The sequence below is a fragment of the Orbicella faveolata genome, unplaced genomic scaffold, assembly GCF_042242905.1.
Source record: "Orbicella faveolata isolate gen_17 unplaced genomic scaffold, um_ofav_v1 contig_48, whole genome shotgun sequence".
In the NCBI taxonomy this organism is placed as follows: Eukaryota; Metazoa; Cnidaria; class Anthozoa; order Scleractinia; family Merulinidae; genus Orbicella; species Orbicella faveolata.
This window is the reverse complement of record NW_028301578.1, coordinates 11119714-11143619: the sequence shown is the minus strand read 5'-3', so window position 1 is coordinate 11143619 and position 23906 is coordinate 11119714. Positions and strand designations below refer to the sequence as shown.

The 23906-nt window shown below is 40.4% G+C and overlaps 3 protein-coding genes across 4 annotated transcripts in view; all 3 read left to right on the top strand.

The window, feature by feature from the left end:
- Positions 1-9922, top strand: part of LOC149096520 (uncharacterized) — a 42569-nt gene extending 32647 nt beyond the window's left edge. Inside the window, exons 2-4 of the mRNA XM_089280697.1 lie at positions 3961-4365; positions 6573-6968; positions 9368-9922. Of these exons, the coding sequence (XP_089136823.1) occupies positions 3961-4365; positions 6573-6968; positions 9368-9813 (1247 nt within the window). The 3' untranslated portion in view covers positions 9814-9922. The remainder of the gene's footprint in view (positions 1-3960; positions 4366-6572; positions 6969-9367) is intronic.
- The window catches only part of LOC149096518 (uncharacterized), an 86185-nt gene that overhangs the window by 42172 nt on the left and 20107 nt on the right, over positions 1-23906 (top strand). Inside the window, exon 2 of the mRNA XM_089280652.1 lies at positions 22870-23184. Coding sequence (XP_089136778.1) covers positions 22870-23184 — 315 coding nt within the window. The remainder of the gene's footprint in view (positions 1-22869; positions 23185-23906) is intronic.
- On the top strand, positions 9975-16709 carry LOC149096519 (P-selectin-like). 2 transcript variants are annotated; one of them, XM_089280705.1, is made up of 6 exons: positions 9975-11022; positions 11820-12014; positions 12521-12706; positions 13047-13232; positions 14816-14998; positions 15792-16709. In XM_089280705.1, the coding sequence occupies exons 1-6, from the start codon at positions 10905-10907 to the stop codon at positions 16178-16180; spliced, it is 1257 nt and encodes a 418-aa protein (XP_089136831.1). In that variant the 5' UTR covers positions 9975-10904; the 3' UTR covers positions 16181-16709. The 2 variants fall into 2 exon arrangements, with proteins under 2 accessions (XP_089136831.1, XP_089136832.1); XM_089280706.1 differs by lacking the exon at positions 9975-11022 and adding an exon at positions 11556-11602.

Sequence of the window (23906 nt, the reverse complement as noted above, 5' to 3'; positions counted from 1 at the left end):
AATGGTCGTGACTAGAATTGGTCGCTTACAAGAATGAACCCTCGAAAGCAACCGCACGGTAAAACAACAGTGGGTGGTGGCCTACAAGAGCTTCAGAAACTCATTAATGATTCATAAAAGAAATAAATTTAAAAAAAATGTTTAATGAGTGTCTTTCTATCTGATAGAGACAGGACTTAAATTTACGTTCAATTATTACCTAGTCAAGAACCATTAGCGCAGTGTGCAGTTTCGTTAAAATGTTAGCAAAATTTATTTAATTTTGCTTTAATCTACGTAATGTTCTTCTTTCAATTCAAGCCGATGTCAGTAACTTGATTGCTATATTATAATCTTGTTATATGTTCAGATAATCTTTCCTGTTTTAGTTTTAGTTTGCAAAAGCTTTTGCAACTCTGCATGTATTTATGGTTATGCAAATAAAGCTAGCTGTTGTTGATTTATATGTAAAGGACACTGGGTGGTCGGTTACAAGAGTTTAAAAACGAAGGAAAAGTCTAGTTGGGTATTTCCAAAAGTGATCGCAGTCGCTTACGAGAGCTTTTCATTACAAAGTGTAAGTCACAATTCAAGCGGGGTTTCGCAAGGGTGGTCGTAGTTAAAGCTGGTTTCTTACGAGAGTGGTCGCAAGGAGAGTATCGCCTGTACTAGCTTGTTGTTTGACCCATCAGGGATGACACAGTAATCACGCTTTTACTCTCTCCTTCTCTTTTCCGTGAGGTTATTCTATTACCAAAAGCATTCTTCTATTCAATCGCACACTCTTTGTAGGTCAGAGCACCGCTGTGGTAAGTGTGGCATCGTCCAGTGCAACAACATTTGTGGAATCCTCCGGTGCAACACTAAATGTGGGATCGCCCAGTGTCGAAATAAGAAGGGAGTCGTCCACCACGGGAAACACTCCGGAATCGTCCAGTGCAACAATCAGTATGGTATCGCCGAGCGGCGAAATAAGAAGGGAGTCGTCCAGCACAGGAAACACTCCGGAATCGTCCGGTACAACAACCAGTGTGGTATCGTCCAGGAGCGCAATAGACGTGCCATTGTCTTTCGTAACAACACGAACAGTAAATGTGGAATCGTCCACCGCAGAATTTACGTCTGCGGCGTTCCAGTCCGCGCCACAGTGGGTACACACGCCGCAAGTCAGTACAGCACCCATCTCAACCACTGAGACCGGCGCGGAAGCAACGATTGCATCACCAGTGAAACCAACAATAACCTCTTCTGTGAAGTATATATGAAATAATTCATATTTGAACTGCGGTAGTAGATGAAAGTGAAGTATGATCATCGCAGTAAATTTTCCAATTTAAGCAACTGGAAAGAAGAAGCCTGAAAAAAAAAAAAAAAAAAAAAAAAAAAATCAGGGCTTCAACGGGATTCGAACCCGTGACCTCCGCGATACCGGTGCGATGCTCTACCAACTGAGCTATGAAGCCACACATTGGGAGCGAGGTCAATTAATTGAGTTCATATCTTCCCGTGAGTGAAATGATGTGAAGTATATATGAAATAATTCATATTTGAACTGCGGTAGTAGATGAAAGTGAACGGGTTCGAATCCCGTTGAAGCCCTGAAACCTAAACAAAAGGAACTTGCACTAAATTCGACGGAAATTTTGTAGCTAAATTGAAATTACACACGTCATTTTATTGAGCACAGCCGTGCATACATAAAGATTTTTACCATGATGGCTCAGTAGGAATTAGATAGGACCAGCGCGCGCGCTATATTACAACCTCCCGCCTGCATATATAACTCGATAGTTGCACGCTGCACCCTTACCATTTCTTAAATATTGTGTATTTTCATTCATGCTTATTCGTTTGACTAGTACAATTATTGCGCTTTTACCAGGACTGTGACACCCTCCTTCTCATTTCCGTTAGGATATCCTATTACCGAAAGCACTGTTCTTTTAATATCACACATTCTTTGTAGGTCACAGCACCGCTGCAGTAAGTGTGGCATCGTCCAGTGCAACCCCAAATGTGGGATCACCCAGCGGCGAAATAAGTGCGGAGTCGTCCAGTGCAGCAAGCACTCTGGAATCGTCCAGTGCAATCAATGTGGTATCGCCCACCGGCACAATAGATGTGCCATTGTCTTACGTAACAGCACGAACTGTAAATGTGGAATCGTCCATCGCAGAATTTACGTCTGCGGCGTTGCAGTCATCACAGTGGGTAAACACACCGCAAATCACCACAGCACCCATCTCAACCGCTGAGACCAGCGTGGAAGCAACGATTGCATCAACAGTGAAACCAACAATAACCTCTTCTATAAATGGTAAGTATGCACATATAGTTATGAGTGACTGGTAACAACTGCACTAAGTTCAGTGGTGTAGTACTGTTGGCTAGATTCCACCCGAAAAAGAGATATTTTCATTTCTCGATTCCAAGAATTGATAAGTTTATTCGCAATTCAACTAACCTAACTAACCCGAGATAGTCAATCGATAAGAATCCATATCGGAAAACCACTCGATAACTCGATATCAATCGATAAATTGATTTTAAGTGTTATCGCTGTTATCGATCAATCGATAAAGCTCGATACTTACACACTGGCGTAATTTCAAACTGATCGATTTTGTCGATTTCATCGGATTTATCGATCAACTTTGTTCGAAAGTAACGAAAGTAGCGACCCTCGTTTATAATTTTGGGTCAGCACTTCCATGTCCTTTCTTGCTTCCATGCTTTCGCGGGCAAACGATTAATAATCTGTATATTCATTCGTGCTCGTTCGTTTGACTCGTACAATTATTGAGCTTTAACCCGGAGTATGACTCCCTCCTTCTCATTTCCGTTAAGTTATTCTATTGTCGAAAGCACCGTTCTTTCAATCACACGTTCTTTGTAGGTCACAGCACCGCTGCAGTAAGTGTGGCATCGTCCGCGGCAACAACATTTGTTAAATCGTCCGCTGCAACACTAAATGTGGGATCGCCCAGCGGCGAAATAAGTACGGAGACGTCCAGCACGGGAAACACTCTGAAATGGTCAAGTGACACAATCAATGTGGTATCGGCCAGCCGCACAACTGATGTGTCATTGCCTTACGTAACAACACCAACAGTAAATGTGGGATACTCCATTGCAGTATTATTTACGTCTGCTTCAACGCACTCAGCGTCACAGTCAGTAAAGACACCGCAAGTCACTACAGCACCCATATCAACCACTGAGACCGGCGTGGACCCAACGATTGCATCAACTGTGAAACCAACAATAACCTCATCTGTAAATGGTAAGTAACAATTATTAGTAAATGGTTACAACTGCACTGAGTTTAGTGGTTTTCTACCGTCGGCTAGATTCCACCGAAAGAAAAAGAGAAATTTTGATTTGTCTATTCGACGAATGGTCAACGAATTCGATTTCATTTTGGGGGAACATGCTCATGAGAGGAGTGAAATATCTTATTAATACTTTACAGTATTTTCAAGTAATTTTTTTCATATGTTCACCGAACAAAATTTCCAGCGAGACTTCTTTCCATCAAGTCAGGATTCAAGCCAAGAGTGTATCGTGTTGTAAAGATGCTCGATCGTTTACATTCGGCGATACATCTATAACTTAACTTGCAGATTTATTTCGGCAATTTCAATTTCTTTTAAAGCATTAATTAAAACGCGCTTTGTCAAATTCGATATTGCAACACTTCCTCATAGTGTGTCACTTAAATCAAGAGCGTTAATCCCTGCCCCAGGCATAATCCGGGACTTTGATGCGAGGTTGGCTCCGTAAACTGAGTGTAAAAATTACACAGTTCTGAGTGAAGCAGACCGTGCTGAAGAAAACGTATTGAACAATGTGAGCAATCCAAGATACCCGCTTTTGTCATTTTCACTCATCACTCATTTTGTTCTAGTTATTTGTCACTCTGCTCGTTAAGAAATGCAGTATTGCCGTTACTGTAGTCAACTGATGTGTCCTTACTTACAGTGGATGGGTGTAACAATTACACAGTCCTGAGTGAAGCAGACCGCGCTCAAGGACACCTAGTGATCAACTCCAGCAATTATAGATGCGATAGGGATGACCTGGTACCAGGTTGGTATCGTTTCCAAGGAGCTGCCGGAAATCAGATGGCGGACAAATGTGTTCCCACGAATTACTGCGGTACTCAGCATCCAGGTTGGCTCAATGGCACACACCCGACAGTCGCTGAAGGTGTGGTCACTCGTAAAGTCTGTTATGATTACTGGCATAATTACTGGTACGGGTCAACCAACTGCTGTTACCGGAGTAACAATATAAGAGTCAGGAACTGTGGAGCTTTCTTCGTGTATGAGTTACAAAAGCCTCCTGTTTGCGATCTTCGTTATTGTGGTAACGCCAGTGGCGCAGGTAAGTTGCCTTGTTTGCTTTTGAAAGTGTGTCAGTCAACAATCAGTCATGAAGCAATCATCATCATCAATCATCAAACAAAGTTTAAAAGCATTCTCCGGCGGTGGTTCAGTGCCATCTTAACTTTTCGAGTGTAAGGTGGCTCGAACGCTTCTGGATGACAATAAAGCTGTATCTTATCAATCTGATTGGTTTTACGTAACATGTGCGTCTAGAGAAACTTCCATGTTACGCAATTCTTACCGTATTTGTAGAAATATCAAAATCATGCCTATCCTCTAGTTCTTTATCATGAACAACCAACATATATCTGCCTTCATCATTATTACTACGAAACACGGTATTTTGCCCTTTTTATTCACTCTCTTAACCTCAACAGCGGCTTCCATGAAAATTTCACCCAAAACTTAGCTTTCTTGTAAGAAAGCGAAAAGCGTTTCTATTCCACGCTTTCGATTGTCGTTGTATTGAGACAATAATGACCAAATGCAAATTAAGAGTCACTGACTGAAAATATGGAGAATGGCTGGCCAGGTTGGAAAAATCGAAAATCCTAAAACTTTGCCTAAAGAACGCTTTTAGGGAGCCACTTTCGAAAGTATTATTCCGATTTTCTTAGAATTTAAAGTCTTCGAGAAATTTGCAAAAAACGAAAATATAGCTTTTTGCCTCATTAAATATGCAAAAAATATCTGGAAAATTGACGAAGTTCTCGGTATTTGCATTGAAACAATTTACAAAACTAGAACTCGGGGTAAACTTAGCATAAGAGTTTTACTTTTCTGCTTTCTAACAATAGGAAGTTTTAAATTTTTCAAGCATTTTGAAGGATTCCGTCGACCGTTGAAGAATTGCCTTCTAAAGCCCGTATGAAAACGGCAAAAATTGCGTAGTTTTACGGGCTTAAAACGCATCTTGGTATGTCCAATATGGAACTAAAACAAGTACTGTGCAAAAGAGTGTCGTTTCTACTATAATAATATGGAAAAAAAATTTCTGGGCAATCGAGGTTCACACAGGTAAAATGCAAAAGATCGCGACAGTCTCTTCTCAAATTTGCATAATGCGGTATGTTCAGAGAACTCTATTGTTGAGCACTCTAGTCTGTTTTTGTTCCATCTGTGGGCCTTGCTTTGTGGGAAATATACAAAACGAGAGTTGATCCATGTCGTTATTACAACATTGTTTCATTATTCCACGCAAGGTACATAAAACTACAGACAAAGCCCAAAATATAAGTTCAAACATGCTACATGTATTGCGTGACTGGCGTCACGTAATATTTATTTTCAGTTAGCTCCAAGTGGAATTACTAGATCATTGAGGTTTAGACACTTGCTTATAATAGAGACACTGCAGGGTTTGTCTTTCCCGCGTATATACACTCGATTAGTCTGAAAATGTTCGAATGGAGACTAGTCTTTTAAAGTAAATTTTAGCATGTGCCTCGATTTTGATCTCGATGGAAAACGGATCAGTTAAATACACGAAACGAAACGAAGAAGTTTTATTAACGTGATCCAGCCAGACTTAGGACGAAGCAAGTTTTCTTGAAAAATAGAGTAAGACTGTTCTAGTTTTGTAAATTATTTCAATGCGAATACGGAGAACTTTGTCAATTTTCCAGATATTTTTTGCATATTTAATGAGGCAAAAAGCTATATTTTCGTTTTTTGCAAACTTCTCAAAGACTTTAAATTCTAAGAAAATCGGAATAATACTTTCGAAAGTGGCTCCCTAAAAGCGTTCTTTGGGCAAAGTTTCAGGATTTTCGATTTTTCTAAGCTGGCCAGCCATTGTCGATATTTCCAGTCAGTGACTCTTAAGAAACTCCGACACCGAAAAACACCCTAGAATAACTAGCTGGGTTAAATCCAAATCCTAGAGCTTAGCGTGTTTGCTTTAGAGATTCGAGAAAGTCTGCGTGCAAACATGGAGGCCCATCAGGTCGACGTCCTCCGGTTTCTAAGATTACAGTTATTTATAGATCTCCACTCCCCCCTGGATGGAAAGCTAGTTAACTGCAAGTTACTCCTCTAGAATTTATTCGCTACACCCCTTCATCAGGATATTTCTTTTTTAACTCTCCTGCGTGCCGTACATTTATTACTTGTGTCTGACTCGGTTTTGTTATTTGTCACTACTGCTCAGTTAAGAAAGGCAGTTTTGTCGTTTACTGTAGCCAACTAATGTGTCCTTACTGACAGTGGATGGATGTAGCAATTACACAGTCCTGAGTGAAGCAGACCGCGCTCAAGGACACATAGTGATCAACAGCAGTTATAGATGCGATAGGAATGACCTGGTACCAGGTTGGTATCGTTTCCAAGGAGCCGCCGGAGATCGGATGGCGGACAAATGTGTTCCCGAAAATCACTGCGGTACTACCGCTTCAGGTTGGCTTAATGGCTCACATCCGACAGTCGTTGAAGGTGTGGTAACTCGTAGAGTCTGTTATCACAATTATTATTACTGGTATTGGTCAAACGACTGCTGTTACTGGAGTAACAATATTAGAGTCAGGAACTGTGGAGCTTTCTTCGTGTATGAGTTACAAAAGCCACCTGATTGCGATCTTCGTTACTGTGGTAACGGCAGCGCAGGTAAGTTGCCTTGTTTGCTTCTTTGAGTGTGTCAGTCAACAATCAGTCATCAAGCAGTCATCATCATCAATCATTAAACAAAATTTAAAAAATTTTATAGAAGTATTTCAGTGCCATCTTAACTTTTCGAATTTAAGGTGGCTCTGAAGCCCTCCGAATGACAGTAAGGCTGTATCTTATCAATGTGAGCATAATTCTTACTGGCAATACGTAAAATATGCGTACAGAAGCTTCCATGTTACGCAATTCTTACCGTATTAGTAAAAATATTTCAATTTTTCCTATCCTCTAGTTTGTTATCATTAACATCCAACATTTATATTGGGGAGCAGGGATGGCGCAGCGGTGAGAGAGCTCGCCGGCCCGGGTTCGATTCCAGCCCGGTGGCATATGTGGGCTGAGTTTGTTGTTTGTTCTCGACTTGCTCCGATGGTTTTTCTCTGGGTTCACCGGTTTTCCTCTTTCCATAAAAACTAACATCTCCAAATTCCAATTCGAACGGGATAGAGGACCCGCGTGAAAACCACCTAAGGCTGATGTGGCTTGCTCTCTAAATATCTGCTTTAATTATTTCTACGAAACACGGTATTTTTCTCTTGTCATTCTCTCATTAAAAGGCACCAAATGTACTCTCTCAACCCCAACAGTGGACAACTTACGTACTCTCTAGTGTCTCTCTCCCTGAGCATTGTCGTTCAGAGTGAAACAAAAATTGGGGAGCTTAAGCAATGACGAAGGCGACCCGGAGGACAACGCCTATTAAAAAGTGCATCTATATTTTACGCTGGAATTTCGCAGTTGTTTAGTTCTGTTCAGTGCGCCTATCAATAGCAGAAGTTGCTCAAACTAAATATGTAATGCCAGAGTTCATTGCCATTAACAATACAAAAAATTAGCCGCCGTCTTTCGCGTCCTCTAAAATATGCAGAACTTAGACCTTTCACGTTGCTGTTTTGCGGAGGACGGCTGAGACGTGCACAGCCATTGTTCTGCTTATTAAGCCTTTCGTTTGGTGGTGTTCTCGTTGTCGTTGCCGTAGTGGTTTGCTTAAGGTCACTGTAGTCACCAAATGCAAGTAATTAACTTCCGGCCACGTGGGGACGTCGATATCACACCTGTTTGTACTGCAGCAAATGAAAAAAAAGTAGCGTGTCACTGGAATAAACCCTTTGCACGATCCGGTCACATGGTACGGAATTAATTACGCTGGGACGCAAGTTACACAGTGGGATTTCCAAAACAAAGGAACTCGCACCAGTCCGGCGCGACTTTCCTTTGTTTTGAAGGACCCACTGTGTAACTTGCGTCCCAGCGTAATTAATTCCGTACCATGTGACCGGATCGTGCAAAGGGCCTATTCTTTTTCTTCCTCTTGGACCCAATTTGTATGGTCTCGGGTACTCGAAACAACCCTCCCCTGATTTACCCTGGCTGAGGTAGCTTTTAGCTCTTTTCTTTTCAAAATTTAACCAAGGGTTTACATTAGGATCGCAAAACCGTCCCAGGGGGCGAGACAACTCGGGGGAGCGAGTTGTCTCGCCTCAGAGGGTAAGTAACCCTGGTAAGCGGGACAACTTTTCTTCAAAAAAATGCCTTTGGTCGCCTAACCGGGACAACTCTTGGCGTGGCGAATGTCACGAAATGCCTAAATTTAGGATTTAAAACAGAAATTCGTATCAAAGAAGTGAAATTTAACTCCGCAAAACCCACCGTGATCGAATGACCGAGGGAAACGCAAAGAAAGAGGGATCTTTGCCAACTTCATTGTTCAAGAAGGGTTATGAATAATAATGCAGGGTCAACTTTGACTTGGCCTACAAGGGCTATGTTTTCACATATCAACGCTCGATAAAGTTGCCGCAGGGGGAGAGTTGTCTTGGGTACCCGAGACCACATAAATGGGGCCTTAAAAGGTACCTTAATTAAAACACACTGGAATGACTAGTCGGTTGAAATTCAAATCCCTAGAGCTTAGCATGTTTACTTAAGAAATTGCGAAAGTGTGTGTGCAAACATGGTGGCCCATCAGAACGACGTTCATCTTCGGTTTCTCAGACTACAATTATTTATAGATCTCCACTCCCCACTGGATGGAAAGCTAGTTTACCGCAAGGTACTCCTCCAGCATTTAATCACCATATCCATGCATCAGGACATTTTTTGAAACTCTCCTGCTTGCCAAGCATTTATCAATCTTGACCAAGGGATTATCAAGGAAAGAGAGTGAATCCCCCATATAGGCCTTATACCCAAGGTAATCCCTCTTAAGTAGTTTTTAGACATTGTACCCAGTTCTTTATCAATCTTGACTCACTCGGTTTTGTTATTTGTTACTGCTGTCCGGTTAAGAAACGCAGTTTTGTCTTTACTGTAGCCAACTGATGTGTCCTTACTAATAGTGGATGGGTGTAACAATTACACAGTCCTGAGTGAAGCAGACCGCGCTCAAGGACACCTAGTGATCAACGCCAGCAATTATAGATGCGATAGGGATGACCTGGTACCAGGTTGGTATCGTTTCCAAGGAGCTGCTGGAGATCGGATGGCGGATACATGTGTTCCCGAACGTCACTGCGGTACTCACTATCCAGGTTGGCTTTCTGGTGCACACCCGACAGTCGCTGAAGGTGTGGTTACTCGAAGTGTCTGTTCTTCATACTCAAACATCTGTTGTAACTGGTATCAAAATATCAGAATAAAGAACTGTGGTGAGTATTTCGTGTACGAGTTACCGGGGACGTACTACTGCCCAGCTCGGTATTGTGGTAACGGAATCGCAGGTACGTTTCTCAGGATTTTTTTAATTATTTCAGACAGTAGCCAAAACATCAAGTTACAGTTATGATTTAACACGTTTTTGCTGCTACGAAACAGGTTAAATTGATGCTTGAATTAATAGTATTCTTTTGGAGAAAAGATGACTGTCGAAACTGACCGCTTAACGCATTAGACTCTTGAGCCGAGGGAAGGGAAGGGGGGGGGGGGTGGAGGGGGCCTACATATAAATGTGGCGGGGCTGCTCTTCGAAAAATTCAAACTATGCGCCTAACTGACAAATACATTAATCCATCTATAAAGAAATTTTCAAGAATATACGCCACACTCATCTAAACCATCAGCAAAGTATATATAGGGCGGCATTTCTCAATTTCTTTAAATGCGATCTTGAAAAATACCTTGATGGATATCAACATTGGCTTTCTGCTCTGAACACCGTAGGCGATACAAAAATTCTTAATGGGCCATTTCCAATGTTCCTTTTGCCTCAATTTCAAAACGAGTCCTCGTGCAAAACCTGTAGGCCACACGCATTTGCGCATGAATGGTTTTGCACATAGCCACATTTTGATACAGAGGGAAAAGGAAGCTCGGAAATACCTTATTCAAATCCTAAGTGGCACTACATGGATACGCAGCCTTTGGTAACGAAAACAAGTAGTAAGTGAGTAAGTAAGTAAGCTCGTAAGTAAGTAAGTGAGTAAGTAAGTTAGTAAGTAAGTAATCAAGTAACTTTATTTCAACTCGAGTTGATGAAGCTGATTAGGCCCCTAGCAATACAGTCATGCTAATATGCCGAGAAAAATATCTAAAAAATATCAAAAAAAAATTACATGATCAATTAATGACTAACATTCTAACTATATCAACTATAAACAATAAACAGTCTTAAATTTTAAAATTATTACGAACAGTGTATCATAGAAAACTGTACATCACAAATTGAGATCTCTTACAGCATTCATAAATTCCTTGCCTCCTCCAAAAGAAGGATTCTTTCGGACACTTAACCAAATGCACAGTTGCTTCTACTCACGGCAGGGTCAACTGTTCTTTTAAATAATCTTTGTGCTCTTTTTTCGCACTGCAGCGTACAATTGTCCAACGCTGACTGTACCATCCAATGGAATAAAATTTGAATGCCCAGAGAATGCAACAATGTACAATGATACTGTCTGTCAGTTCTCGTGTAATGATGGCTATATAGGGTCTGGGTTCCAAGCAAGGAGATGTCAACACAATGGAACTTGGAGTGGAAGAGACTTCACTTGCCAAAGTATGCAAAACGTATTCCAATAAGGATTTAAGTAATGACTACATCTCCTGACTATCGGTGATAGAACAAAAACAGCAGATATCATAAGTTTATGGACCGAATATGAGCGAAAGGCTAGTAACTTGCTCTGGTACCAAAATCTCGTGACAAGAAGAGATTACCGCAATTAATACATTATGCCGTAGCTTGTCAGCTTTTTACGTTATATACATAAAAGATAGCTTTTGCTGTCTAAAAGTACACTTAACCTCTTCAAGATAGTAACTTGTTGTGGTACCAAAATCTCGAGACAAGAAAAGGCTATTGTAATTAATCCACTGAGTTGCATGTCAGCTCTTTATGTTTCGTCCAACAACAAGAAAAGTAAAACGAGCTTTCGTTATCTATATAAAAATCCACTTAACCTCTTTATGCGTGAGTTTTCAGAGAATTCTTTTCACACACAATATACGGAATCCGTCATAATCAACTCTTTATTTACCAAGAGTGATTGGTATCCATATTCTCAATATAATAGCAGTACGCTGTCAAGGACAGAGGCGGATGAGAATCAACGTCGTCATCAACTAGGGAGAGCATGGTATATATTGCAGAACGATTTATGAAATAATACTTAAAAGAATACAGGCGGTTGATATTTGATTCATTGTTAGAAGGAGATACCACAACTTATATTATAAAGAGTAAATATATCAGCATTCTTAAGGGTTATATTAGCATTCTTAAATTTATATATGTACCAAAATTATTTTTACGAGAAATAAAAGTTTTAAGCTCTTTCCATTTTTCCTTACTAGTTATCAATTGCACGTCCCTGACGGTAAACCCAGGAGGTCCACTGCGCATGAGCACCTGTGATAATCATTATGGAGCACAATGTAATTTTTCTTGTGCAATTGGCTATCGTTTGAATGGCTCGTCAACAGTCACGTGTGTTGCTCCTGGCAACCAACATCCTGGAGTGTGGAACAATACAATACCCAGATGTGAAGGTAAACTCGAAAACTAAACAACTTATAGACTTATGCGAATTCTCCCAATACAGTTATAGAGTTAGCACTTAATGACTGGTCCCGAGGGGAACAATGAATTTTGTTTCCCGAGAATCTCAAGTCATCAAGTGATTTGTTATACAGCAAAACAAATAGGTCAAACTGGTGGAAAACAAATAATCACATTATTGACAAATGACATGCAACAGCGGTCAACATTCGCGGTAACAGTGAACTGTTTCCTGTCTGACGTCATAGTTTTCGCAATGTTGCCCGCTCATGGCACTTTGCGGGAAACAGTTTCATTGTTAGATGTCATGTGACCATGAACTAGCCAATGAATGGGCCCACTGTAGCGGGAAAAATATAACAAATATCTTTACATAAAAGTTGCCACGCGACTGCACATTTAAAAAGAAGGCTTTATCATTATTGACCCAATGCGAGACTTTTTAAACTTTCGTATTGTAGTTTAACTTGCTTCTTATCCTAATTTCATACTGCAGTGAACAAGTGTCCAGCGCTGCCTGCGCCGTCCAATGGTGCAAGACTTGGATGTCCATGGAATGCAACAATGTATTATGATACTGTCTGTCAGTTCTCGTGTAATGATGGCTATATAGGGTCTGGGTCTCAAGCAAGGAGATGTCAACACAATGGAACTTGGAGTGGACAAGATTTCAGTTGTCAAAGTATGTACTGCAATGAAGATTTTAATAAAGTCTGTAAACGAGCCAGGTGGCCAATGGAACCAGAGCTAATCCTGGTTTCCGTAGTACGAAGCTACTAAAAGTATTTCTACTCCCCCTGGCTGGTATTGTAGTCCATCGCGGGGTTACCCCCAACATTAAGTTCGCCGGTACCCATTTATACACCTGGGTGGAGAGAGGCGCTGTCAGAGTTAAGTGTCTAGCCCAATAACACAATATAGGGTCCCCGGTCTGGGCTCGAGCCTGGACAGCTCGATCCAGTGACCACCGCCCCTTCCACGAAGATTATAATTACCACTTACTACATCATTTCACATTGCAGTGGTCACTTGCCCAGCATTACCTGCACCGTCCAATGGTACAAGACTTGGATGTCCAGGGAATGCAACAATGTATTATGATACTGTCTGTCAGTTCTCGTGTAATGATGGCTTTATAGAGTCTGGGTCTCAAGCAAGGAGATGTCAACACAATGGAACTTGGAGCGGACAAGACTTCACTTGTCAAAGTATGTTCCTAAAACTCTGCGATAATTGCGCAAATTCTGATTGTTATGATCTTCTCTCCACAAAATAAGTGCCACCCTTAGGGTTTAATTGTTTCTTGAGGATTGCTTAATTGTTAAGAACATCAGTCAGTCTATATTTCTTTGACTCTGACTAAATAGCTTCGATAGTCGAAAGTGCATGCCTTATTCCATCAGTTAACAAAGTGCAAAGAAATGGATCTTTTACAAATACGGTCACATGGTACAAAAGCTAGCATCTTTTATGACAAGCTACGTTCAATTTTCACTCTCATTTTGCATCCCGCCTAAGCCATGTTTTGACATTCAGAATAGACCATTTTCGTATATTCGGTACTGGACTGGAGCTACCTTGCAACTGAGGCTAATGCGGGGAGTCTTTTCAAATGCAAATGACATTCATCTCTTTTTAATGATATTCCCCCGCATGAGCCTCCATTGCAAGCTAGTTCCAGTCCAATGCCGGGAATACGAAAATGACCTATTGCAGATTCTCTACCACGTGACCATTTGTTACAAAAGGCCCATTGGCTCTTTTTAATTATTGTCTTGTTTTTAAGTCGTCACTTGCCCTTCACTGCCTTCACCCCTTAATAGGGTGCGATATGGTTGCACTGGGAATTCATCAGAGTATCCAAACGACACTATCTGTAGATTCTCGTGCATTGACGGCTATAAAGCCATTGGTTCTAGCGTACGAGGATGCCAGCAGAATGGACTTTGGAGTGGTGGAGAGTTTTCTTGCCAAAATACGTGCAAGGGAGGATGAAATAACTAACAAATAGACTACTACCCCAAGTTTTCTAATTGCGATGCTCAAAGAGAAGCGGGCGGGTGCACTATTACTCATTGAAAACGAGAACTAATAGTGTAATTGTTTAAGTATAGACTATCACAAGAGAGTAGTTTAAAGCCTGCAATTGAAGACTTTTTAAGCTAAAATTCCAAAGCAATTTTGCAATGCAAAATGCAAAAATGCGCGTAATCAAGATTTATCAGCGAATAAGCAACAATGAGACGACCATTCAGATATGCGTATTTCCATGTGTAGGACGTGGAGAATGTGTAATAGATCGTTGTGGATTGCTTTTTGAGTACGGGCAGGACGAGGTGTGGTTAAACTTGAGGTCTTCACGTATGGGGCAGAACAAGCAGAGGGCAGTTTTATGGGAGTTTTTCCGGGGGCAGGTGGTCTTCTGTTCACGGTGTGTTTGATGGGCACCAGTCTTTTCGAAGAAGAGCTAGCTTTATGTCTGATCATCCTGCTAGAATACATTCTTTCTAGGAAGCTCAAAGAGCCTCTGCCTGCATAGCAAAAAAGTAAATAAACTCTGTAGAGATTTTTCAGCAATAGATGCGTTAGATAAACTTACATTAGATTTTTGCGAGCTTCGCCGTAACTAAAATGTTTATTCATTTTTAATCGACTTTAAGGTCACTACAGATCATCTTGACAGTGGCTGTGTTGCACTTTGTTTCCTGACATTGTTTGGCGGCAACAACACGATGTGACTCGCCAATCATGCAATTAATTAATCATTCATTTACATGTGTTTTCCATTTAGTTGTCACGTGTCCGACGCTATCAATACCAACCAATGAGGAGCTATTGGGATGCAATACAACAGAGATGTTGTACAACACCGTGTGCAGATTTTCTTGTAATGAAGGATCTGAGGCGTCGGGTTCGATGATCAGAAGATGTACAGAAAATGGAACATGGAGTGGAACCAACCCCGTCTACACAGGTATTTACCGTTTAGTTTGTATTAAAGAATTCGTTTACTTAGAGCGGATTTTACTTGAGTGTCGAAAAGTTCTTGGTTAGGATTACTACGATCGAGCTTCACGATTGGCTTAAATCAGAAGTGGAAACCAAAACCACTCGTGACTCACCAAAACAAAAATTTGTAATTAAGGGTGTTCCATTTGACTTTTGAGCCGGGGGGTGGGGGTAGGTGAACAGGCACGAATATTTTTAAACCCTTTCATGCACTCAGAAATTTTTTTTCTCGAGACGTGTGTATGCATGATATTCATATCTCCATATAACATACTTTTTTCAACTCACTTGAGGTGCATGACTCTTTTTTGCAGGGTCGTCTGCATAAATGTTTTTGTACAATTATGCTTGCAACATATTGTTTCTACAAGATCACCCACCTTCCCTCAAAAGTCAAGTGGTCCAACCCTTTTTTTATGTTTTGATCGATTCCTGGATTGTATCCTTTGTGACTGGTTACATTTTGGTTTTACGACACTCAGTAGAAAACCGCTCTGTTTAGTGGAAGATTTAGTTTTCACGGCAATAGCTATAAATTTCATCAATTTAGATTATTGCGAGATTCGTAAGTAAAATATATTAATTCATATTTAATTCACTTTCATTTTTGTTACCGTCGCTTTCGTGGTTGCGTGAGGCCCAATCACCTTGACGACGGCCACGTTACTCACTTTCTTTTCTGACGTTCTTTCATGACACCAACACGATGTAACTATGCAGAAACTGTTGTGTAAACCATTGATTTACTACCCATTTAGCTGTCACGTGCCCGACCTTATCACCACCGTCTAATGGCGAGCTAGTAGGATGCAATACAACAGAGATGTTATACAACACCGTGTGCAGGTTTTCTTGTAAGGAAGGATTTGAAGCGAAAGGTTTAGTGGTTAGAGGATGTACAGAAAATGGAACTTGGAGTGGAACTGACCTCGCCTGCAGAGGTATTCCGCATAGAAGCGGTTTATCAGTAATATCAAGTCATGTGTCTAATGCATTATTAGAGATTTGTGGAATACGAAGCAATCTTCCAGTGCCTGCAAATTTAAAATTACTTTTTGTGTCTACTTTTAGTTTTGTATTGAATAACACTAATGCAGCCTGGTTAACCGATCAGCGCCAAGGCTTTCTTTTCTCCACCAGTCATTAACATGCAATTTTTCTCGAGTGCTAGATCGTAGTGGCTCAATCGTAACAAAGATTGCATTTAACGTATCGTGTTTGACAGCATTCGTTACAGCGGTAATATCATGCAAAGGTTTTTACCGGTTACACGTTTTCCTGAGCTTCCCCAAATCTGATCACTTATTGTTTCTTTGCGGCTGCCTTCGGATTGGTGTAGAAATAACTTCGGTCAGCTGCAACTGTAAACGGCAGTCATGAGCAAATCATTCTAGTAAGTACTTTATATTTGTATGCGTTCTATCTCGAATGCCGTTCTGACTGGCTTCTCTATGATCTATTCTGTTGTTGATAGCGAGTAGCTCAGCAGTGTGCGTTTGTTAACAAAATGGCGGCGCTTGTTTGTTTTTGCGTTTTGAGGTGTCTGTGAAGAGGATTTAGATAAAGTTTTGAACGACTGGTAAATTTATACTAAAATAATAAGCGTGATAGAAATCTAGAGCTCATAACCTAATTATTAAATATATTGGAAGAGAATGGAATATCTGTGCGGTAATTTTTAGGCCGTAATTTAAGGCAAGTATTAAACGAAGCCTGGGTAAAAATTATTACACGCTTTTAAATTTGACCTTCTTACACATTTTCATATCAACCTATTAATGCGGCCGTGACTCGACATTCGTTCGACTCCATAATACCGCATTGTTTTAGCCTGTATCTGTCATTGATCTTTTATTTTTTCTCGTTGTATTAAAAGAAACTGTGCTATTCATTTCACACTTTGATTAGTCGGTAATCTCTTTCGAAATTTGATTACTCTCTTCTTGTGAAGTTTCGGTGTCAACCCGTTGCTTAATGCACAAAACAATTCATCTCGAGTTGTTTGGCGATCTTGTATCATTAATCAATGGATGCAACATCGCCAATCAGCCATCTTGTTCGCCTCGATTGCAAGATCGCAAAAGTCGATCTTCAATCGTTGCCTCTGAGGCTACGCGCTTGATCTTGTGCATTCTACAGATGCATGGATCAATCGATAGCAGATCGTATAGAGATATCTTATCGCAGAAAGATCAATATATGATCGTCGCTTTAAATAACATCGTCAATGGATCTCTATTTCGCAGCTAGCGTACTTCGAGATGAGGCCCACTAGCGATACATCCACTGTTGTTGGTTCTTTGTTATACTTGAGACACATTCCGTCTAGACGGACTTGGGCGAGAGTTTTAGCGCGTACAGTCTGGTAATACGTCTCAGTATAAATACAGACACAAGAGCGATTACACGTCAAGACGAGCTATCTGCCTTAGTGCGTCTTGGCCGCGACGGGTCATCCGTCTGGATGTAAAAGACGAGCATCAGACGAATTATGCGTCCGGAGGTTTTAACGTGTCTGCAGCACTGAAGTCAGGCAGAGGACAGATAATTCGGCGTCAGGGCTAACTATTTTCTTTTCTTGTGCAGCTCGAACCGATGCTTAGTTCGTCGTAGACGCATAAAACAGCAGACGCATGATCCATCTGGACGGATTAATGCGTCCCCAGTGTAAAGAATACAAATCACTGAAACTGATAAACTGGTTTCTCCTTTTTATAACTAGCTTTGTTCCAATGTATTGACTCTCTTGCTATTTCCTTGGTTTTGCAGAATGTACATTTCCTTACTCTATAACAATAGGTATCTTCTGTTTATGACAAGCTTTGTGTGGATCGATTGACTCTTGTTATTTTTCTGGTCTTGCAGAGTGCATATTTCCGTACTCTGTAACAATAGGTGTCTTCTGTTTATGACAAGCTTTGTGCCAATGTACTGACTCTTTTGTCATTTTTCTGATTTTACAGAGTATCAATTTTTCTTCCTCGTAAAATTTCGCTGGAGTGTCACACTGAGCTGTCGTCATCTTTGATATCAAGAAATGTTCTGTCTGTAAAGATCCCGAATGTTTAGTTGGAGTTTAGAAGATGCATATTCCACATTGAATAAGACATGATCTTCATAGTTAATTAAGTTCTTTATGCTTTGACATTGTTGTTGTTGTTGTTGTTGTTCTTCTTCTTCTTCTTCTTCTTCTTCTTCTTCTTCTTCTTCTTCTTCTTCTTCTCCTTCCTCTTCTTCCTGCTCTTCTTCTTCGTTTTCGTCTTCTTCCATTTTCACGCATTTTCACGCTTGTTTAGCTGTACAGGAACTGATTTTATTCTTAAGTTACTTGCAGGACATACGAAACTTCAGCTGTTTACCGAGCACTAATCTGAATGCATCTTCAGTCAACTTCTTCGGGGAACTTGGGGACGTCATTGGCATCCAGTCCAGTTTGCTTGGAGTCGAAATGGCCGTACTTGGTGGCACGCAAATGTCACGGGACATTTATTAGTAAAACATAGATATCTCTCTGATTAGGAAGAATCTCGATGTTGAGATCGTAAAGCCAATCACACAGCTGTTTGCAACCTGCTGTTAGAACCAAGCCCTCAGAGTTAATGTTGTAAAAATGCGACACTTGAGAATTATTCTTTTAACTATGTAAACTAGGTTGAACTGTTCAAATGTTATTGGCTGCAGACCATATATGACAAATAGCCTTTTAGTACAATCTTGGAGTTCTGCATGTAACTGCATGAGAAAAGGCCACAAATAAAATGACTTGCTCCTTGAGCGAAGTCCTGATCCACTTGATATAAAGATCTTGGTTAGAAGCAGGCCACCTCTCGCTCACCTCTCGCTCAATTCTTTAGCAGGGAAAAATCTCCTGCTACACAAGTAAGGGAAGATGCGAACCACAATGGTGTTATCGTAATTGGTACCATGGCAATTCAAGACCAGGATTGAAGTTGATCGAGTGTCCGTCTAATCCTCTGGTGATGACAATAAGGGAGTCTGTGAGGTTTGACCGGTAACTGGGAATTGGTAACACTCTTAACTGTCAGCTGGGAAATGACTCGATTTCTAGCTGACAGGTCAGATCTAAAATCTGCAAACATTTACCGATAGGTGAGAAATCACCGAAACTTTAACTGATAACTGATTTTCCAGCATCCCATCCAGACCCTCAGAAAATGATTGCAGTAAAAACCCGCGTGTAACAACCTATGTTTTTTTTTTTTTTAACTCTGGCAAAATAGGTTTTTTTTTATTTTGGGGAAATTATTGGCAATGTAGGCTAATTAAGTTCTTTATTTGTGTCTTACTTTCTGTGAAGGAAATATAGTTTTTAATTACCAGAGAAATAGTAAACTCGGGTTTGGTCCTTAAATATATAGAGTTTATTCACAAGTGTATTACGATAAGCATAAAACAAGTGATTACAAAATGTATATGTAATGTTGTCTCTATAACAACAGTTCATAATTTAACTGTAACCCACATATAAGAACCTGCTCGATCTCGCTTGGCTAAACAGGTTCTTATATTTTTGGGTATTAAAATCATAGTGGGAAATTTCTGCCCGGAGGTTCTTGAAGTGCTTGGTTTTTACGCGAAGGTTAGCACAGTATCATTTCTAACTGAAAACACTGAAAGGACATCTGAATGGGAATGTTGCGAATGAATGCTAGCTGTCTACTATACTACTACAGCAACTTTATTTGCAGGTATTTTCAGACGTTTGCAGAGGCACCGTCGTTTCAGCACTGAATGACGTGGCTTGCATGATGTTTAGTCAACCTCTATGACCTAAGTCACGGTACAGTCGTTCTAAAAATACCTTTCCCTCCACTTCTCCCCATTCTTCTCTCATAGCCTACACTTGATCTATAAGTCTTCGGACTTCATCCCAGTTTACATTACACAGTAAACATTCCAAAGCAACGATGGGAGCATACGGAAGAGTTCGTTTTGTGCTGCTATGCACAGTTTATATTTTAAAGCTGTCCAGTTATGACAATATCGTAATGGCTTCTACAATATCCCCCTCAGGTAAGCTGGATTTGGTGGTTCTCTTAACCAAGATCGACAAGGAATGTGATGTGTCTTCCTGTTCGTATCATGTTATGTCAATTTGATTTTCATACCTGTACTCTCTGCAGACTCACCTAATAACCCCTACCCGACTTCGAAACAGACTGCACACTGCCTAGTGCTATGATAGAACAGCACTTTGTTTAACGACAGAAAATTCCTAAACATAGGGGATGAAAGCGGGATATGGATGGTCCTTTTTCCAGTGTTTTGAATGGGAGAGTCGAGTCGCCAAGGGCGCACCCGTGAGAAAGTTGGATTAAATTTTTCAAATTCATCTCTCGTAATCCTTCTTATATTGCCAAACTCGGAAATATTCATCAAGCACTCTTACGAATTGGTGATTCCTAGCATTTTGAGAAATCGAATATTTATGCCTGGGAGATACTGATTTTTGGTCGCTTGGAACGGGGGAAATAATGTTATTTATTCAAATCTACGGATATTTCATCTGCTTTTTAATAGCAAACCATAGTTGTAAACCGCTTTAATCTTATTGTGGGACTGCTGTCCCATTGCAGTACAACATCTTTCCTGCGAAAAGATTTCCGGCCGGCAACAGCCGGAAATCTGTTCGGGTTCGTAGATTGACCAAGTGTTAATTGAATCAGCGACAACAATACCTCTCTAATGGCTATTCCGACAGTGCATTGTTAATAGAGGGAAATGTTTAGAAAGCCCAGGCAAACGAGCAAACAAATATGACAAGATTTATTTTGGAAGGTCCACGACTGTGCATAATATGCTTTGTTTTCATGAACCGAAACGTTTCTGTTGGTTAGTTCGGATCCCAATCGGAAGTAAACCATAGCCAAAAAAGCGACCAAAAACTTATCACTTGTCGGGTTCCATAACCATTCCCTCACCGACTATTATTAACTTTGAGGAAAGGAATAATTTTATGAGAAAAGGAATAATTGAAAAAATTACCAGACACCTTTTGACGGCTTGAATTAAGTAAGGTCATTCCAAGACCTCTGGAGTCATTCCAAGTAATTGAGGACATAACGATACATTGAGGTCTTAATATCTGCTGTGTGAGCAGCGGATAATATTTTGTGATCTGTGGAGCGCAGCTAAACAACTTTCAAATACGGAACATAAATATAACGTTGAACAAAGTTGACTCCGAAAATACCCAAATATCCAAGGAAGTTTTAGCATCGAATGAAGTCTCCAGGCAACTTTCAGACTAAATTGTTTTTAATCACAACTTAATGTTCAAAGTTCACTTGAACAATTATTGAATTCGGTTTTTCGTAATATCCACAATAATCATGGTTTTGGTAAGTGATTTCAGACTCAGAGGCTTTTAGCTTCGTGTGATAGCACTTATATAGCCTTGATTATTCTGGATATCAGACTGACCTACGTAGCTAGCGGGATTTCGTGCGCGAGTGCTGTTGTTTTGGCGGCGAAGTCGCGGGGGGCTTAGTGAGGAGCACGGTATCGGCCTAGTGTAAACGCATCTAAACGCATTATAAGACAACTAGACGCTGTGACAACGTCTAACTCGGTTAGAAAATGTATAAGTTTCACCAAGGAGAGAAGAGTTGGGGAAAAACCTTGGGCCATCGTTGAATATATACTTTTTTATGTTTTCAACAGAAACTTGGGCATTTCAACGCGAGCGGTTTCTGATAACATTTACTTCAAGCATTTTCACTGTCCAAACATTTCCCATTCCCTTTCTTCCCTGTATAACAAAATACCTCGCGTGTCTGAACTTCCGATTATGTCTAATCCTGTTATACTAAGGGTCTGTTCATCCTTTATTTGTTTCAAATGTCTTCTTCTTTCCCTCTTGGCATCCCTGGAATCCAATTCGAAGTGTTATGTTTGCAGAGGGTGTCTCGTGTTGAAAAGGTAGTGTTTATTAGTTTCGTTTGATTCTTATGTCGCGGCTGCCGCTCATTTTATCATTATTTAACCACCGTCAATACAGAAGACAAAGGATGCGTTCCTTTGGGATGATTCAACAACAACAACAACAACAACTGTATTTAGGTGTTACCTAAATACAGAATCGCTAAATAGAAATTCAAAAACGAAACAAATTACAACAGCAACAAGAAAGAAAAATAAACATAGTTAGTTACAAGATTCTTCATTTTAAGTTCTAGGGTTACAAAGTTCTCTTATTTGTAGTGCTTCATATGTAAAGTAACCTAGTTTTTTACAAATAAAAGTGTCAGCACTGTTAAATAGAAATATTGTTTTCTCTGTGTTATTAAAGCAATCAAATTTTGGATATTTCTTGATGATGTCACTTGTGACTTGTTGTCTAATATCAGAATCACTGATACAAAATTACTCGGAGTATCTTTTTTTTTTAGTCAACGTGATAATGGAAGCAAAGCCTCTTACAAAATGAGAATCAAACCAAAAGAATTCCAGGTAGTCGTGGCCGCCGAGAACTGCCGTTTTAATTTGAATATTGTATTTTTTTCTGGGGATGGGGGGGGGGGGGGGGGGGGGAATAAGGAAAGGAAAGGAATAAGGTGGACTGCCAGTAATCTAAGTATTTATGGCGGAAAATCCGAGCGTTATGATATCTTATATTTTTTCCATGCATTTCTTGGATTTCATGCTTTCTCGACAAATGATTAATGTTCTGTGTTAGAATGCATGGTCGACCATTTACCTCACCAGGAATAATACCGGGAATGCTTCATCATGCGTTTTCCTGTCAAAGAGATTTTCAATTATTTATTCTTTTGATGCCAGAAGTCTTGTTTTTTCAATCGCACATTTTTTTAGGCAAGAGCTCCGAAGCGCTATCCTCCAGCATAGTAGTAAATGTCACCTTAACATCAGCTGTGGAGGTATCCGGTGCAATAACAACAACTGAAGGATTTTACAGTGTTGTAACATCTATGGTATCGCCCGGCCCAACAATAATCGTGGGATCGCCTAACGGATCATCAATTGCGGTACAGGCATCTCCCAGTGCAGCTACACCGGGATCGTCCGGTGCAGCATCGTTCATGTCTACGACGTTGCGCTCTGTACAAGTCAGCGTCGAGCCAACGGCTGTCTCAACAGTGAAACTAACAACAACCTCTTCTGTAATTGGTAAGTAACAATTATGAGTGAATGGTTACAAATGCGGTAAGTTCAAGTGCCTAATTCTGTCGACTAGTTTCTACCGAGAAAAGGAAAAGGATAATTTTATTCACAATCCGACTAATCTGCGATCAAGTGAGTTTTTTTTCCAAGCTTCCCTTTACAGTCCGCTCGAAAAACTACGCCTGAGACATTCCCTTTGGAAAATGTCTACCATTTTGACTGACTGGCATTGATTAGCATGGCCACTAGTAGCCAATAAACACTACTTCTGGCACAATTAATACACTACAATCGTGAGATCGTTCGTGAGTGTACACGAGGTACAAAGCATGTTTCATCACCAAATACTGGGAGGTGGAAGTTTTGCGGTAAATTCAGCATACATTTCATATTTGAACGTTTACAAAGAAACGGAGGAAGCTTTTAACTCTGTAGAACGTCGACTTTCTTATGCACCGTTCAAGAATGTTCCACGGAAGCAGACCCAATTTTTTCGAAAGAAAAGGAAAAGAAAACCACTGCCGTGTTCTCTAAACAAAATGATTAAAATGACAAAAGTGAAATGCACGCGTATCATTATTATTATTTGTACAGAAGCGAGAGTTAAGTAGCTAACCCTAACTAGCTAAACAAGACTACTCAGATTTAAAAGGAAACATTTTTTTGCGTGCAGTAAACTTGGAAAATTTGCCTCACACAAAATCATGCGCATCATTTTCATTTTGGGG

Bases quoted from the DNA above. Each gene is read 5' to 3' on its own strand.
- LOC149096519 (XM_089280705.1), top strand. From the start codon at position 10,905: ATGTACAATGATACTGTCTGTCAGTTCTCGTGTAATGATGGCTATATA. The intron at 11,023-11,819 runs GTATGCAAAACG...TTTCCTTACTAG, and splicing joins AAGAGACTTCACTTGCCAAA to TTATCAATTGCACGTCCCTG. The intron at 14,999-15,791 runs GTATTTACCGTT...CTACCCATTTAG, and splicing joins AACCAACCCCGTCTACACAG to CTGTCACGTGCCCGACCTTA.